Source organism: Equus caballus, chromosome 7, assembly GCF_041296265.1.
Source record: "Equus caballus isolate H_3958 breed thoroughbred chromosome 7, TB-T2T, whole genome shotgun sequence".
NCBI classification, from domain to species: domain Eukaryota; kingdom Metazoa; phylum Chordata; class Mammalia; order Perissodactyla; family Equidae; genus Equus; species Equus caballus.
The window spans coordinates 74,412,685-74,429,852 of record NC_091690.1 but is presented as its reverse complement, the minus strand read 5'-3'; the positions used below and the strand labels follow the sequence as shown (position 1 = coordinate 74,429,852).

Below are 17,168 nucleotides of genomic sequence, written 5' to 3'. Positions count from 1 at the left end.
GCCATGTGCTACTCTGCGGCCACATGGGGAGGGCTGAGACGTCTTCTACTGTCAGAAAATGGACCCTGAGGTGGCCCTGCGCTGAGCCAGTCTGATCCCTCTTTCCCCTTCCCAAGCTCTGAGGCTGCTGTGGGCAGATGGATCCAGCTCACTCAGCAGACACTCCTGGCTACTGCAAACAAACCTTTGATTTGAGGTTTCTCAAGCATCAGACCAATGGCAGGATTTTCATTAAGGCTGGGCAAGGTAGCCATGGCTGGCAGCTGTAACTAGCCCAGCTTCTCTGGGGTGTTTATCTGCTACATGGCTTATAAGGCCTGAGAATGACAGCCTTAAGAACTCATTCTGGGTGCAGAACACAGGTCAGAACCAGCACAGGCCATCACTCTAAGTCCTGCTTGGATGTTGGGCAGGGAACAGCACTGAGCTAGAGATACTAGTCCATGCTCAGATGGGGAAATAGAGCCTAGAGGGACACAGATTAAGGGATTCTTTGCAGGCACCCACCAGGCACATCCCCACTCTTGCAAAAGTCTCCTGGCAAAGAGCTTCCTAGTATTTTCCTCAGATTCCAGCTGGCAATTTTCAAAATTTTTCTTTAACAAGCATCAGTAGGAAAGTATAAAAACAATATTTACCATCAGGACAGCTGCTGGATTCCAAAATCTTAGCTCCCAGGAGTACACCCAGCTCCATCTGAGTCTTTGAATGAGAAAGCCAGCAGGAGCCTTAATAACCAAAGCCCATTTTACAGATGAGAAAACCTAAACCTAGGCAGGAGAATTGAATTGCCAAAGGTCATGTGAGAAGGCAAAGGCCAAACTTCTGAGTTTACTTTCCTAAAAGTACAGGATACAGACAGTAGTAGGAAGGAACAAACCTCCTGTCTTTAACACAGGACCCTTATCAACCAGAGACATTCCCCAAAAAATCATGGAATGTTGTGGCTGAAAGGAATCATAAGAATCCTTCAGCTCAACTGTTTCATGATACAAACCAGAAAACACACCCTGAGAAAGTAACCTACACAAAGTCACATGGCGAGTGGCCACTGTGAGAAGAGACTGAGGTGTGATTTCCTAAACTTTATAAGAAGTAGTCTAAATGGAAATCCAGGGATACAAAAAATCAAGCTGTAGATGATGATGATGATGATTGAGATATAATTCACATATCCTAAAATTCTCTCTTTTAAAGGTACAGTTAAGTGGTTTTAGCATATACAAGGTTGTACAACTATTAGCACAATTAATTTTAGAACATTACCCCAAAAAGAAATCTCATATCCATTAGCAATCACTTCCCAGTTCCCACTCCCTCCAGCCCCTGCCAACTGTGCATCTGCATTCTGTCTCTATGGATTATCTATTCTAGATATTTCATATAAATGAGATCATACAGTATGTGACCATTTATGTCTGGCTTCTTTCTACTTAGCATAATATCTTCAAGGTTTATCCATGTTGCAGCATATATCAGAACTTCACTCTTTTTTATGGCTGAATAATATCCCATTATATTTATATACCACAACTTATTTACCCAGTCACACACTGATGGACATTTGGGTTGTTTCCACCTTTTGGCTACTGTGAATAACACTGCAAAGAACACGCGTACATGTACTTGTTTGAGTACTTGGTTTTCAATTCTTTGGGTACATTCCTAGGCGTGGAATTGCTGGGTCATAGGGTAATTCTACGTATAATTTTTTGAGGAACGACCAGACTGTCTTCCGCAGTAGCTGAACTGTTTTACATTATCACTAGAAATGTACAAGGGTTCTAATTTCTCTACACTCTCGCCAACACTTGTTATTTTCCTTTTTTTGTTTGTTTTTATTGTAGCTATCCTAGTGGGTATGAAGTGTCTTCTTAGCTCTAGTACCTCTGTTCTGCCCATCTCAGAAACAGAGTTTTCTGCTGACCTCTGATCTCCCTCAAGTTAGGTCACATGCATCCTATAAGCTATATGAAATGAGCCTAGGAGAAAATACCCATGTCCTGGTATCACTATAACCTGCTTCATGCCCTTGCTGGCTCTGACCTCCTGGATCCAGTATCATATACCCCGGATTATGGTTCACAGGCTCTCCAGTCCTAGTTGATTTTTCCAGATAGAATCCTTGTCTATTTTAACTGGCAGTTTCTCATGCGGCCGTTCAGATATGTGTATAAGTCCTATTTTGATACAGAACACATAACAGTCTGGTAAGACATCTCAGAAGACTAAGGAAGACTTTCAGGCTGCTGAAGGCCTCACCTTCCTGGAGGGATGACAGAGGACAGCCTTTACAAAAGTAGCCTAGCTTTTACTGCTGGGTTTTATTCTTCTGGTATAAACGTTCTTGCTGGTGTATACAAAGAAAGGGATGTAAGTTGCTAATGAGGAGAATTTAATAAGGCCACTTTCCATCTTTCAAGACTTATCTCAAGAATTATCTTCTCCATAAAGCTTCTTGAACTCCAAACGAAAACTCCTCCCTTCTCTGTGCTCCCAACTAAACTCTGGGAAGACTTACATGATAGCTATAATACTGTTGGCCATTTACTCTATTTGTTGACATGCCCATCTCCATTTAGATGGAACTTCTTGAGAGCAGGGACCCTGTCATTTATACTGGTACACAGTAGATGCTCAATAAATGTTAATGAATGAATAAAAGGCCATTGTTCAGTACAGAGAGTGGGCCTCACACAAAGAGTAAGGCATTCATTGTGTCCTTTATTTAAAACTTACAAATGAATGCTAAGAAAAGTGTGCCCTAGCACTGAAAAAAAAAAAGGCAGCAAAGGAGGTGGGAACAGTCTTCTCCCATGTTGCTCTGTTTTACACTTTCAAAAGGCATAGACCTTCTGGAAAAGGCAAAACTATAGAGACAGTAAAAAATATCAGTGATTGCCAGGGACTGGGGGAGAGGGAGGGATAAATAGGTGGAGCACAGAAGATCTCTAGGGCAGTGAACTATTTATTCTGTATGAATAATGTGCTATAATAGTGGTGTATACATCTCATTGCACATTTGTCCAAACCCATACACTACACAACACCAAAGTAAACCCTAATAAACTACGGACCCTGGGTGATGATGATGTGCCAACATAGGTTCATCAATCGTAACAAATGTGACACCCTGGTTAGGGATGTTAATAATGGGGGAGGCTATGGATGTATGTGGGCAGGAAGTATATGGGAAATCTCTGCACCTTCCACTCAATTTTGATGTGAACCTAAAACTACTCTAAAATATAAAGTCTATTAAAAATTTTAAAAACTAAAAAGTTATAGACACACTTGTATTGAGACATCAGCTTGGGCACTTGTCAAGCCAAATGCACAGATGGGGAAATGTTATACTGCCTCTGACCCTGCCTGCCAGCTGCTTCTCTGGACTGGTTCTTGGCTCTATAGCATTCTGCTGCTGGCATCCTCAACTGATGCCAATAGCTCCCAAAGGGCCAGGAATGGATGCTAAGAGCCTATTTGGTTAAGGCTAATTTTCCAAGAAATTTTACTACATTGGGGGGTGGGGAGGACAGTAAGGAACATTGGCACAGAGCCGACATGTGTTGCCAATCTTCCTCTTTTTGCTTGAGGAACATTGTCCCTGAGCTAACATCTCTGCCAATCTTCCTCTCTTGTATGTGGGACACCACCACAACATGCCTTGATGACCAGGGTGTAGGTCTGAGCCCGGGATCCGAACCCACAAACTTTGGGCCGCCAAAGTGGAATGTGCGAATTTAACCACTATACCACCAGGCCAGCCCCAGAAATCTTACTACTTTTGTAAATTCACTTAGGATAAGAAAAAGGATGTCAGGGTTGGCTGTCTCCACCTTGCAGATCTTCAGGAACTGAAGCACCTAGTTCTCTTAACTAACCCCTGGCTGAGAGATCACCCGTCCTCAGGCCTGAGTGTCTTTCTATGCCTTCAGTGAAAGCCCACTTAGTCCTTTTTAGTTGTCCAAGGACACAAGATGTTCAGCAATCAGTTCATATGCTCTGCATATCCACAGCTTCAGCAGGGAACAGCTAAATAGCTTTCAGCCCCTTATGGGTTACCTGTTATCCCTGAGCACACCTTTTACATTTTAGCTTTTTTTATTCCTGCTCAGGTTGTTTCCTCCACCTAGAATGCCCTCTCCTGCCACCTCCATGGACTAAAGCTCTACTCACACTCAAAGGCAGAGGTCACATGCCACCTCATCTATCGGTTGCCTTCCCTATCTCTCCTCTGGATCTTACAAGCACTGTGTACCTCTCTAGAACATTCATTTTATCCCTTTAGGGCAGAATATGATTCACCCAGGTCTTCCTACAGCATCTAGCATAGCAACTTGCACAAAGCAGATATTTCCTTAATGTGTTTAATGAAAAGATGCTGATATATAGCTGGACTAAAATGCAAGACCATTTCATATCTCAACACCAGTGGAAAAACTAGAGGCACTGCCTTGCAGGTGTGCCTAGAAGACCTAAGACCTCAGTCTAGGCACTCCAACAGCCTTGGGTTCCATGGTACAACAGCAGCTCTTCTCTCCACAGGACTCACAGAGAGGAGGCCCGAAGAGTACTGTGTCCAGGGCCTTCAACTGAAGCTTCTGCCGATGGCTCCGGTCTGTCATCTTCAACACAGTCCCTGTCATGGTGGTGTTGGTTACTGCAAGCCTGTTGAGGCAAAGAAGAAGGGGTCAGTTCCCTGCCAACAAAGCCAGGAAGCATCCTGGTAGGATTACCCACCTCCTCCAGGAACACGTCCATGACTTCTAGCTCTTGGTGATTGCTCCCCTCTGCACTCTAGAACACAGTCTATGCCAGTGGATCTCAAAGTATACAGGGACACATAGTATTTACCAAGAATTTGTTCACCCTTCTCCCCATGTCCACCATCTCCTGAGCATCCTACTCTCTAAGGATTATCCATCTGTGACCATTCTCACACCCAACCCAATTTTCTATTGTGCTTCTCTTTCAAGGGATTATCCGCTATACATCTGTACCTACAGTCCCACTATTTGTAAATGCATTCTCCTGTCCAGCCCAGGTCAAAATGTCCCACCGCAGGACCCAGCGATACTGGGAACCTCTGAATTTTCTTAATCCTATCCCAAATAAACAAATTTAATATCCATTAAATATAAACCTGCTGATGACAAACATTGCATTAGTCTTGTTAGCTTGTATTGAGTCACTGTAGTTTACTCTCGATCAAATTACTGTAATTTTTTATGACCTTCAACTATACTGTTAATGATAACTCTAATAAGAGAGGACCTGTAAACAAGAAAATGACCTAGGAAAAATTGGACTTTGTTTCTCCTGCTGGAACACAGTGGATATAAGAGAAGAGGGGTATAAGATATGAAAGGTTGAAAAACCACCGTTCTGGGTCCCACAAGCGAGTATTTACTACTATACTACTCTGTAAGGTTAGTGCTCTTTTCTGATGTGTAGCTTTGTTTCCCTAGGTAGAAAAGAAGCGTCTGACATCACAGTGTGTAATTTATATTCTGCCTGGGCATGCAGGAGCAGGTACTTCCTTCTCTAGCCCTGGAAAGCAATCCAGACCACCTACAAGAGAGGCAGTGAGACACTGTGTTAGGGTTGGGGGGGTCACGAGATCTAGTTTCTGATCCCAGCTCTATCAGTGACTCACTTGTTCCATCATAAGTTGCTTGGTCCCTCCCCTGGGGCCTCAGTTTCCTTCTGTATAAACTTATGTATGACCAAATGCTCCCTACAAGCCTGGGAGTTCTTAGGGCTCCTCTTTAGAACACTTCTACCAGGTGTACTAGCCTTCATCTAACTGATCAAAATAAGTGTTATCTTTTCTATAGCCTATTTGTCAAAGAAACCTATGAACTGGAACGTTATGTACTTCTAAGCAATGAGAGAAATGAGAGAGGAGCTAACATTGACTAAGCAACTACTGTGGATCTCGTACTGTTCTGACACTTTACATACAATACCTCATTTAGTCCTCACCACTTTACAAACCCAATTCTGTTATTAGCTCCACTTTACAGATAAGAAAACTGAGACTAATAGTTAAGAGTAACTTGCCCAAAGTCACATAGCAAGTGAGTGGCAAAGCCAGGAAATGAACCCAAATCTGCTAGATTCTCCTCGTTATACCATGCTGCTTAGTGATGGCCTAGAACCATCTTCACTCCATCCTACACCCATGCACTGAAGGCTCCATGCTTCCTGCTGTCACTAAGCTGCCACAGGTTGGCTTCCTCTATTCCTGAACCCAGCTTGGCTGGGTCTGGTCTTGGATCTAATCCTAGCCACACGAGGGCTAAGTGAGCCCATGACCTGAGAACTGACTTCATATTCATCACTTTACAGTTTTAATCCAAGCCATGGCCATCCTCAAGATGGAATGGTCCAGGGATCCACAAGGCAATACTGCTATTTCTATGGGTAATGAGAAAGAAACCTAAATCCTTGAGCTTCATGATCAACCATCTTTTCAATTGCCTGTCTCTTCCATTAAACATGGAGTTCCTCAAAACAGATGTGAGGTCTAATGCATCTCTTTGTTCTCAGGGCCCAGGACAGAGCATAGCACATGGTAGGTGCTTGGTAAAGTTTTGTTAAATAGAACTAAACTGAGTATTTCCAGGAACCCTATCTTTAACTACGTAGGGTAAGAGGAAGGGGCAGTGAAAAAAGCAGGGCACTTAGAACCAGGCAGACCTGGGTTCAAATCCAAGCTCTGCCACTTCCCAGCTTGGATAAATCATAAAATATTTGAAATTGAGTTTGCACACTCAAAAGTTGGGATAGTAATTTCTTCCTCCCAGAAATGTGAGAATCAACTGAAATAATAGGAAAGCACTCTACAAAGGGATGTACAAACATTAAGATTATTACTCTTTCCAGAGTAGGGAGAAGCTGTGAAGAGGAGGCTGCAGGCAGCAGAGGAGGGAACAGCCAGCTCAGCTAGGCCTGGACAGCAGTGCCTGGTAGCTCTGTGGCTGGAGACTGCAATGTGTGAGCATTCCAACAGCTTCACCTTCCCCTTTCCCCTTTGCTGAAGCTCATAACCAGATGCACCTACATAATAAGATGACAGATTATACATAATCAGCACTTACCAGAGAGTAAGCCCTTTGAAGGTAAGGGCAGGTTGTTGTCATCTTTATCCTCAGCACCCAGCACAAGTGCTTGGCACAGAGCGAGTACCCAGTAAATATTTGTTAAATGAATAAGTAAATGGATTAATGACTGAATGACATATGGCACTAGTTTGACATAACAAGAAGTCCAAGCCTACTCCATCCCCTCCCCACTTCCACCCCAAGCCCTAGTATATTGTGCCTGTAAAGAAGGCAGAGTTAGGATACAACAGCCTTGGGAAGTCATTCCAGGGAGAAGGTTGGGGCCCACTGCAGTCAGCCCCTACCTCTGCACCATTTCTTTAAAGTAGATAAACTGTATATGGATAATTCAGGGGAGACTAAAAGAGCCCTGAGGCTCCTGGGCAATAAAAGAGGCAGCTGCTGAGGGGACAGCAAAAGAAAAGAGAAACACCACAAGCTTTGAAGTCTACCCAGATCTAGGTTCAAATTATAGTTTTGTCTCTAACTAACCATGTGACCTTGGATAAGTTACTTAGCCAGTTTCATCATCTATATACAATAATACCTACCTTACAGGATTGATGTAAGAATTAATGAGATACTGTATATAAAGCATTGAGTAAAGTGCCTGGCATGTACTAAGCACTCGATAAACGGCAGCTATTTGTACCATTCCCAGGATTGATAGAATTATTAAATAAGAGAATGGATGTGAAGTGCCCATCATACTTCACAGCAAGTGCACAACAGATGTAAGAAGGGGAGAGGTCTATGGACTCTGCCCAGGACAGAGTGGAATCTCACCTAACTGGCCAGAGCAACCTGAAGGCAGGCCGACCCCAGCCTATTCCCTGCACCTCCACATGAGAGAACCCAGTCTTCTCCTGACCTTGGCATAGCATGGCCACTGAGCTGCAGTTTCCGGAAGGTCTCCTCATACTGAGGCAGCTCCACATATGTGATCAGCCACTGCACCACCTCATCCACGGTCCAGTTGTATACTGTGGGAAGAGACAAGCAAAACCATGACTCCAGAATGCCAAGCACTGCTTGCACTTACTGTCACAGTCACACTGACCTTAATATTTATCACGTCTGTATGTTTAGCATCTCTCTCTCCAATAAAATCCTAAGTACGAATGGAGTGTATATTGTACTTTTTGTTTGACCTATAGGGAATGGACTTGCTCTTCTACTATGCTGGATTCCAGAATGAAATAATCCTGAATCATAACTTTAATAATAACATTACTACTACTAACAGAAGTCATCATTTACATAGCACTTACTATATGAGAGGCATTGTTTTAATTTTAAGTACCTGACATATATTAAATCACTAATCTTCACAACTACTATGTGAAGGATATATCTTAGTTTATCCCTATTTTACAGATGAAGAAACTGAGGCACAGCAAGGTTATATAACTTTCCAAAGTTACCCAGCTAGGCACTGGTAAAGCCAACATTTGGACTCAAGCAGTCTGGCTCCACAACCCTTGCTCTAAGCCATTATGTTTTAGATACAGAGACAGATCTGCTACCTGAAGTTGCTACCTGAAGTTGCTAGAAGCTTTCATTCAGAGGCAAATTTGAGCCAAGAGATGGATCCAGCTGACACCAATTAAGCCCTGAGTCAAATCACACCTGTAGACAGCTCTGTTCATAGATTTTACAGTTTTGTGCAACAAGTAGATTTCCCTTTCTGCTTATATCAGATTGAAAAGGTTTTCTGTCACGACAAGAGCCAATTCTAATGGAAACGACTACTGAGTGATCATTCACAACAAAGCAAATCACATCATCACCATATGTGGACCAGTGTAGCTATCTGTTCCTCAATATTATAATGGTGTGATTTTTCTTGAAATAAATAATCATAAAAATAATTCTTTTAAAACAATTTTAATATTTGTGTGGTGTTTGATAAATTTATCTCCATACTTTGTCAAGAGTCAACAATAAAGGAATAGGAGTGGACTTAATACACAAGGAATATGTTTGAGCCAAGTGAAGGTCAAATGACATCTTGATGTATTATATAAACCAAAGTTTCATAGTATCTTGAACAGAGAAAAAATGTTAGGAGGACTGAGTCATCAAATGGCAGCCAGTAATACAGGCATGCTGAACTTAAAGAGCTTGAGAGAAATTGACTTTCAGCAAAAAGGTACAATAGTCCCCCCTCATCTGCAGAGGATACGTTCCAAGACCCTCAGTGGATTCCTGAAACCACAGTTAGCACCAAATCCTATATATACTATGTTTTTTCTATACATACATACCTATGATAAAGTTTAATTCATAAATTAGGCACAGTAAGAGATTAACAAGAATGATTAATAATAAAATAGAACAGCGCCAGCCCAGTGGCGCAGTAGTTAAGCATGCACATTCTGCTTTGGCAGCCCAAGGATCGCCGGTTCAGATCCCAGTGCAGACATGGCACCACTTGGCAAGCCATGCTGTGGTAGGTGTCCACATATAAAGTAGAGGAAGATGGGCACGATGTTAGCTCAGGGCCAGTCTTCCTCAGCAAAAAGAGGAGGATTGGCAGCAGTTAGCTCAGGGCTAATCTTGCTCAAAAAAAATAATAATAAAAATAATAATAAAATAGAACAATTATAACAATATGTTGTAATAAAAGTTACCATAGATCTTAGTAACATCAGCATATGATTTTTTTCTTTCATTATTAAGTTGAAAACTGGTTTTTTTTTTTGAGGAAGATTAGCCCTAAGCTAACATCCGCTGCCAATCCTCCTCTTTTTGCTGAGGAAGATTGGCCCTGAGCTAACATCCGTGCCCATCTTCCTCTACTTTATATGAGAACTTTTACCTTTTCACTTAAAGGAAGCACTTTACAGCTTCTCTTTGGCATATCCAAATTGCCAGCATCACTATTCCTGTGCTTCGGAGTCATTTTTAAGTAAAATAAGGGTTACTTGAACACAAGCACTAAGATCTGATGACCAAGATACCTACTAAGTGACTAACAGGCAGGTAGTTTATACAGAGTGGGTACGCCAGACAAAGGGATGATTCATGTCCTGGGTGGGACTAAGCGAGAAGGCACAAGATTTCATCAGAAGTGCAATTTAAAACTTATAAATTGTTTATTCCTGGAATTTTCCATTTAATATTTTCAGATTGTGGTTGACTGCGGGTAACTGAAACTGTGGAAAGTGAAACTGCAGATAAGGAGGGACTGCTGTATCATTTTATTGGATCTAAAGATTGCTTTTATTTAATGTATAAATCTGCTTTTATTTATATTTGTATACAAATTTTATACAGTAACTTAAAGCTCATTTTATGTTTGTACACATTTAAATAACATTATAATAAAAATAATTTAAGTTAGCCTTGCACGTCCAAAATAAATTATTTCCCTTAAAAGGAAATTGTACATTCCTCAAGTTTGAAAACTACTGCTGCAAACAGCAAGAAGCCAAAAAAGTTCTGAAGCAGAATGAAATGGTAAGATTTATCACCCTCATCTTTTAAGATCTATATCCTTCCCAAAAGCTGTCTTTCATCAGAATACTGTATAATTTTCCTTTAATAGTCAGGAAACATTGACGGTATGGACGATGGCCTATTCATTTTTGCTTGCTCCAGTGTCTCTAGAATAGAGCTTCATATACAGTGGCATCAATAAGAATTTACTCAAAAAGTAACTACCCTAAATGAGGAGCTCAGAAATGTTCTGATTGTGGTCCTCCAAACAACAACAATCTCCTTAGACAAACATACAACTTATGCAGACGGTTAACTTTTGAAATGCTTCTCAAAAAACAGGCATGCCTCTGGTAGGCGCACCTCAGATCTTAGGTTGCTTCTGTCACTCTCACATAAGCTAGAGAAGTTGGAAGGCTGGGCCTTGTCCCTTCATTCTCCTACTGCCCACACAGTGGAGCCCAGCACACGGTGCAAAGCAGACTCTCAGAAAGACATCCTGAATGAAACAAAGTTGAAGGCAAAAATGCTCCAATCTCTCGATGTCCTCAAGAAGCTGTGGAGGAAAGTTCTGAAGCTAAGAGACTCTGGAGGTAGATTAAACTACTTGCAGACGCCAGCAGGTGAGAGGGGAACGGTCTAGTGCACTCAGACTTTATCCTAGAAGACGAGATCCTGGCGGCTTGGGTGAAGGGCGCTTAGTCCTGCTTGGCTAAATTTCTAATTCCCAGACTAGAATACATTGGAGGGAAGAGAGAAATTAATTTCTAAGAGATATAATCAAATCCTAGGATTTGGGAAAGGGGGGATGACAGAGCTGGGGTTAAAGAAGCGTCGAGGAAAGTAGAATGCATTGGCCTTTTATCCTGAAAATGAATATATAATCACATACATTACAAATGTGATCATTTACCGTGGTCTGGAGTGTCAGGTAATGAAGGTGTTCTAGAGTGACACACAGATATGAGGCAGACAGACAAGTTCTAACCCGTAAAGTGGAGAACAATGCACTCCTGCCCCTGCTGCCAAGGGAGCTCTGCCTCATCCAGCACAAAGGGGCCTTTCTGTTTCACCTGTGGAGTGGAAAGAAGGTTACTTTTTTGATCCTGGAAAGGCCTGAGGCTAGTGGTGCTACAAGGGCCTTTTGTCTACTGGGAGGATACCTTGATACAAGCCTGAGCATAGACCCTTGGCACATAGGAACTTCTCTATCTGCACCCTACACTGCAGTGGAGGCAGGCAGGAGTCACTCTAGACTAGGCTTTCTCAGTTTCTGCACCATTGACATTTTGGACAGGATAATTTTTTTGTTGTTGGGGGCTGTCTTGTGCATTGTAGAATGTTTAACAATATCCCTGGCATCTACTCACTGGATGCCAGTAGCATGCTGCCAGTCTTGACAATCAAAAATGTCTCCAGATACTGTCAAGTGTCCCCTGGGGACAAAACTGCCCCTGGCTGAGAACCACTGCTCTAAACACTACATTAAGTGAGGCAGAGGGTCTATAAGGGGGCCACTGCATCCCAGCAAGGATGGACTCTGAACACATTCAGTCCCTACATAGCTAAGCTGTGGGAAAAAGGATAATGGCTTCAGCATGTCAGGACAAACCTCGAGGCTGTTGTTTTTTGTTTTTTGTGCTCTACATATCATTCTGTTACCTAGACGGATGCCCTACGTAGGTAGGGCTTGGCAGCATTGTGTTGCCCACCCAGTGGAACTGCAGTCTGAATAGAATAAGCCAGAATGAGCTGCATCCTTGTCAGACAGCAATTCTGTGTCCCAGGGTGAATATCTCACTCAACAACCATGGTGAGATATCAGGGCCTCTCGACTCTAAGGTTCAAGTACCTAAAAGTTAAATGTTTTGTTCTGCTTTCTCATTCCAAAAGAGAAAATGGGAAGACTCCCTCGGCCAAAGAGAGGAAGAAAGTAACAGCAAGTATAGAGGGCTGTGGCTGTCAGTGAAAGGCTACAAAATGTGGCAAGGAGAGCTTAGCATAGACACAGGCTCCAAATGACTCACGTGGACAAATCCCAGGAGGACATACAAGCAAGAGACAGTCCTCTAAATTTATGAGTGCCTCATCCCCCGAGCCTGTCCCTGCAGCCCCTAGAGAAATCAAAGACGACATCTCTGGGCAAAATGACAGACAATACTACACAGAATCAGAGAAGACCAACCCCCGGAGTTTTCCTCAACAAGTAGTCCTTCATAAAAGAAATGAACAAGGTGACTAACTTTGTAGTCTCCAACCTTTTTAATGACATAATCTACCTGTAAAAAAATTTTAAGCACGTATTGCCAATACATGAATATCCGTTTATAAGTTAGATTCATGTACTGGCATCAAATATATTGTAAAACATACATAAAAATTAATGAGACAAAAATAAATGCAATATAAATACAAGCTCTAGCATTTTCTTGTGGCATCCAGTTGATTGTCTTGTGCAGTTGGAAATCACTGGACTAAGAGGCTAACATCCCAACACAGATGACCTAAGCTTCACAGCTTTGCCCTGGAGGCTGCCTCTGCTGTAGCCCTTAACTTCGCCGTCTTCATTTAGAATCAGTATCTCGCACACTATATTTATTCACCCTTGAACATTGCTATCAGATTTCCAGGTATTTGATATTTCCAGAAAAGCTCTTTTCCCTCTTCTTGGCCTGCTAAACACCAACTAATCCTTAAAACCCAGCTCTACCTCATTGCTTACTAACACTCTTTGGAGCCCACTTCAAAATCCCCTCTTCTAAAACCTTCAAAATAAGTACTAGCTCTCCTTTCTCTGCTTACTCAGCACCTTATACAGACTTCTTGTTTAACATGTATGTTATATTGTTATTATTTAGTCACATATCTCTCTTCTCCATTATACTAGAAGCAATTTGGTGTTAGGGAACATTTATTTATTGCCCAGTGTCTAACACAGGGCTGGATCATTCTAAGTCTTCTATAAAATTTACTGGAATGCACAAAAGAATCAATATAAATGAATGAATGAATAAATGATAGCAATCTGTAGCTCCTGGATCACTTGTACATCCCATCAGTATTTACATTATGCTTTCTCACTAACAGCATCACTCTCCTCCACCAATTTCTTTTTTTTTTTTTTGAGGAAGATTAGCCCTGAGCTAACTGCTGCCAATCCTCCTCTTTTTACTGAGGAAGACTGGCCCTGAGCTAACATGCATGCCCATCTTCCTCTACTTTTTATATGTGGGACACCTACCACAGCATGGCTTGCCAAGCGGTGCCATGTCCTCACCTGGGATCCCAACTGGTGAACCCTGGGCCGCCGAAGCAGAACATGTGCACTTAACTGCTGCGCCACTGGGCCGGCCCCTCCTCCACCAATTTCTTAGAGAAAGGGGGGAATTTTTTTTTTAAAAAAAGCACTTATCTTATGCATCAGCAGAGAATCCCAGAAATTGATGTTTATTTAGCTTCTCAGATAGTAAAGATATATCCTGGCCTCCATACTACGTTTCATAGATAGGAAGGGGACTTTCCCATTTGAGAAAGATTTTTATTTAAAATGAATAAAACCTCTTGTTTTATTCTGAGATAACCATAAAAAACTAAGTTACTCAGGATTGCCCTGGGCATTTTAGAACACCGGATTTTTATTGTAGAATATATTAGAAAAAGCACTAGATTTGAAGCTGCAAGACCTTGATTTCTATCCTATCTGCCATGGACCAACTTGGGGAAATCACTTAACCATTCTGAACTTCATTTCCCCTTCTATAAAATATTCACTCAGTCATTCAAAACATTTATTTTGTACGACTTTGTGCCAGACACTGGGAACAAAGCAGTGACTGAGACAGAGATCCCTACACCCATGTAGCCCACAGTCTAGTGATCCCTGTCTCCCAGACTTGCTGAATTGAATGAGTTCATGTTTGAAAATGCCTAGGATTTAATACAAACACAATAGTAATTGTTTCTTCATATATATATATGTATATTCATTTAAAAATGGATAGTGTTGGGGACTGGCCAGAATCTGGGTGGACAGAGATGCAGGCCCACCAGAGGAAAGAAACATGAGCAAAGACACAGAACTAGAAAGTGTGGGGCCTGTTCAGAGAACACTGACTCCAGTTTGTCTGGACTCCAAGGGTTACATACAGGGACAAGGAGAGTGAGGCATTGCTGAGGCCATGTGATAAAAGTCCTTGAAAGGACTTTTGAAAGTCCTTGAAAGGTGGTCTCAAACTCCAAAATCATTTATTCACTAGAGGGAAAAAAACATTTATTGAGCACCTACTACTTGCCAGGCACTGCTCTAGGAGCTAGGGACACAAGAGTACACAAAATAGAGTCACAGATCCCTGATGCTTGCATTCTCCTGGAGAGAGACAAAGAAAAAGACTACAAACACATAATGATATGTTGGGTACTGATAACTACAATGAAGAAAAATAAAGCAGGGTAAGAGGATAAAGAGTAGTGTTAGATCAGAGCAGGGAAGGCTTCTGTGATGAGGTGACATCTGAGCAGAAAATGAAATGAAGGTGTGAGCCAAGTGAATATTTGGGTGAAAGTCATTCCAGGCAGATGGAACAGTAAGGATTATTCCCCAGCACTTGAGCTATAGCAATACCTCCAGGGATATACCCAGACAGATGCTTGGCCTTGGCCAATCTTTTCTCTTGCCAGACAAAGAATAAATAGTAAGAAATGAGCTTTTGAGTCAGTTATCTCTTTCTTCTAATGGAGCCGTGGTGCCTCCAGATGAAGCCCTCACTTACTTCTGTGGTTTCCCACCCACATCCCAAAAGAATAATGTCTGGCAGGAAGGTTGCCAGTACCTTCTTTGCCTCTCCTTTACACAGCTATTAGTCAGTTCATTGGTCACTCGGTCAGCCTTCAGTCAGCCTTTTGGTCAGCCAGTCACATGTAGCACAGTGGTTAGGAATCTAGGTTTTGGAACCAAGTGCCTTGGTTTTAATCTAGGATGTGCCTCTTACTAGATATAAAACCATGGGCAAATTACTTAACCTTTCTGTGCCTCATTTTGTCACCTGTAAAATGGTGAGAATCAGAGTTCTCACATCATAAGTGTGTAGTGAAGATATGGGAAGCCCCTAGTATACAGTAAGTGCTAAACAAATATTAGCTATTATTATTATCACCATTCATTTATTCATTCATTTGCCAAGCCTTCATTGGCTTCTACTCTAGTAGGTCCTGGGTGAGTTACTAAATACAGAGATCAATCTGCATGATATTCACCATAAAGGCTCTCTTCTAGAGAGGGAGACATACAAGAAAATAAATGAGTAAAATATAGTGTGACAGTGCTAGGTCAGAGGAATATTTGGGGTGATGTGGGGACACAGAGAAAGGAGTGACTCATTGCCAGTGAGTCAGAAAAGGCATCACAAAGCCTAGCCTCTTATCCAGTTACTCAGGATAGAGAGCACTCCAATATAGCTACAGAATCTTACCAAAGAGGCCTTCTCTAAGGATAATCTGTAGCCTAGACCTGTAGCCTCTCTCTGAGTGGTTTCCTTCTGCTCTCACTAGCAGTTTTTCATCTGCACCTAGAGCCAGGCAGAGGTCTTAGTTTTCTAATATGATGTTAATATCAAGCCCTAAACCATCATTGCAAAAAGAATCTGACCCATTTGCCTAGGCCTCATGTGACAAACCCACTAGGCTACCTGGCAAAAGCCAGGTGTCCCAGGGCCCAACAGGACCTACTATTGAAGATCACCTCTAGAGCAACTACATGGCTAGCAGAGAGGCAGGTAGAGAAAGACCAGCAACATGGCTGCAAAGTAGTAAGAGAACCTAGATTGGAATGTTGAATGAGCCAAACAACTTGCATAAGATCATACACTGGCAGATCCAAGGGCACACTTTTGTCTTCCTCATGCCTTCTCTGGGCCAAGTCCTGTGTTAAGTGCTAAGATATAGAATCATATAAGATAATGCCCTCAAGCAGTCTGGTGGGAAAACAGATGGGGAACAGATCATTGCAATTAGTGTGCTAAGTGCTGTGATGAGATAAGCCTAAGAGGCTGTGGGAACTCAGCAGAAGGCACCCAACCTAGCCTGTGGTTTCCAGGGAAGATTTCCTAAAACAGAGGATAGTTAAGTTGAGTCTTGATTGTCAAGTAGGATTTAACCAGATCAAGAAAAAGGAAAGACAGAACAGCATATATGAAAGCATCGATAAAACAGAGTGACATATTCTAGTAACTTCAGGTAAATCAGTAGAGCTACAGACAAGGAGATGTGATGAAGAGCAGTAGAAAATTTAAAAATAGGTGGATCCCAGAAATAAGCATGTGCCTGGTATACTAAACTAATCAAGCACAATGTCTGGTGGTACAGAAAAGGTACTCAATTAATTTATTTTTTTAATGCAGCCATGTTTGCACAGATTGTAGAAGAGAAAAAGTACCTTTTCGGGCCAATACCACAGAGGTAAATAAGGAATGACAGAGAAGCACAGCATTAAAATATAAAGAAACTCAGGATGTAAAAGAAAATAACCAGATTTTTATTTACATGTACATATTGATCTTTCCTTCTTAACTGACGTAACTCATTTGAGATTACAAATGGACATTTAATTTTGATCCATCTAAC

The 17,168-nt window shown here is 41.8% G+C and overlaps 1 protein-coding gene across 17 annotated transcripts in view; it reads right to left on the bottom strand.

Annotated features, from left to right (window-relative positions):
- The window catches only part of STIM1 (stromal interaction molecule 1), a 172,989-nt gene that overhangs the window by 29,566 nt on the left and 126,255 nt on the right, over positions 1-17,168 (bottom strand). For all 17 annotated transcript variants that reach the window (XM_001499852.7, XM_014741723.3, XM_070274560.1 and 14 more), the window contains 2 exons: positions 7,981-8,092; positions 4,556-4,671 (listed from right to left, as the gene is read on the bottom strand). In XM_001499852.7, coding sequence (XP_001499902.2) covers positions 4,556-4,671; positions 7,981-8,092 — 228 coding nt within the window. The remainder of the gene's footprint in view (positions 1-4,555; positions 4,672-7,980; positions 8,093-17,168) is intronic.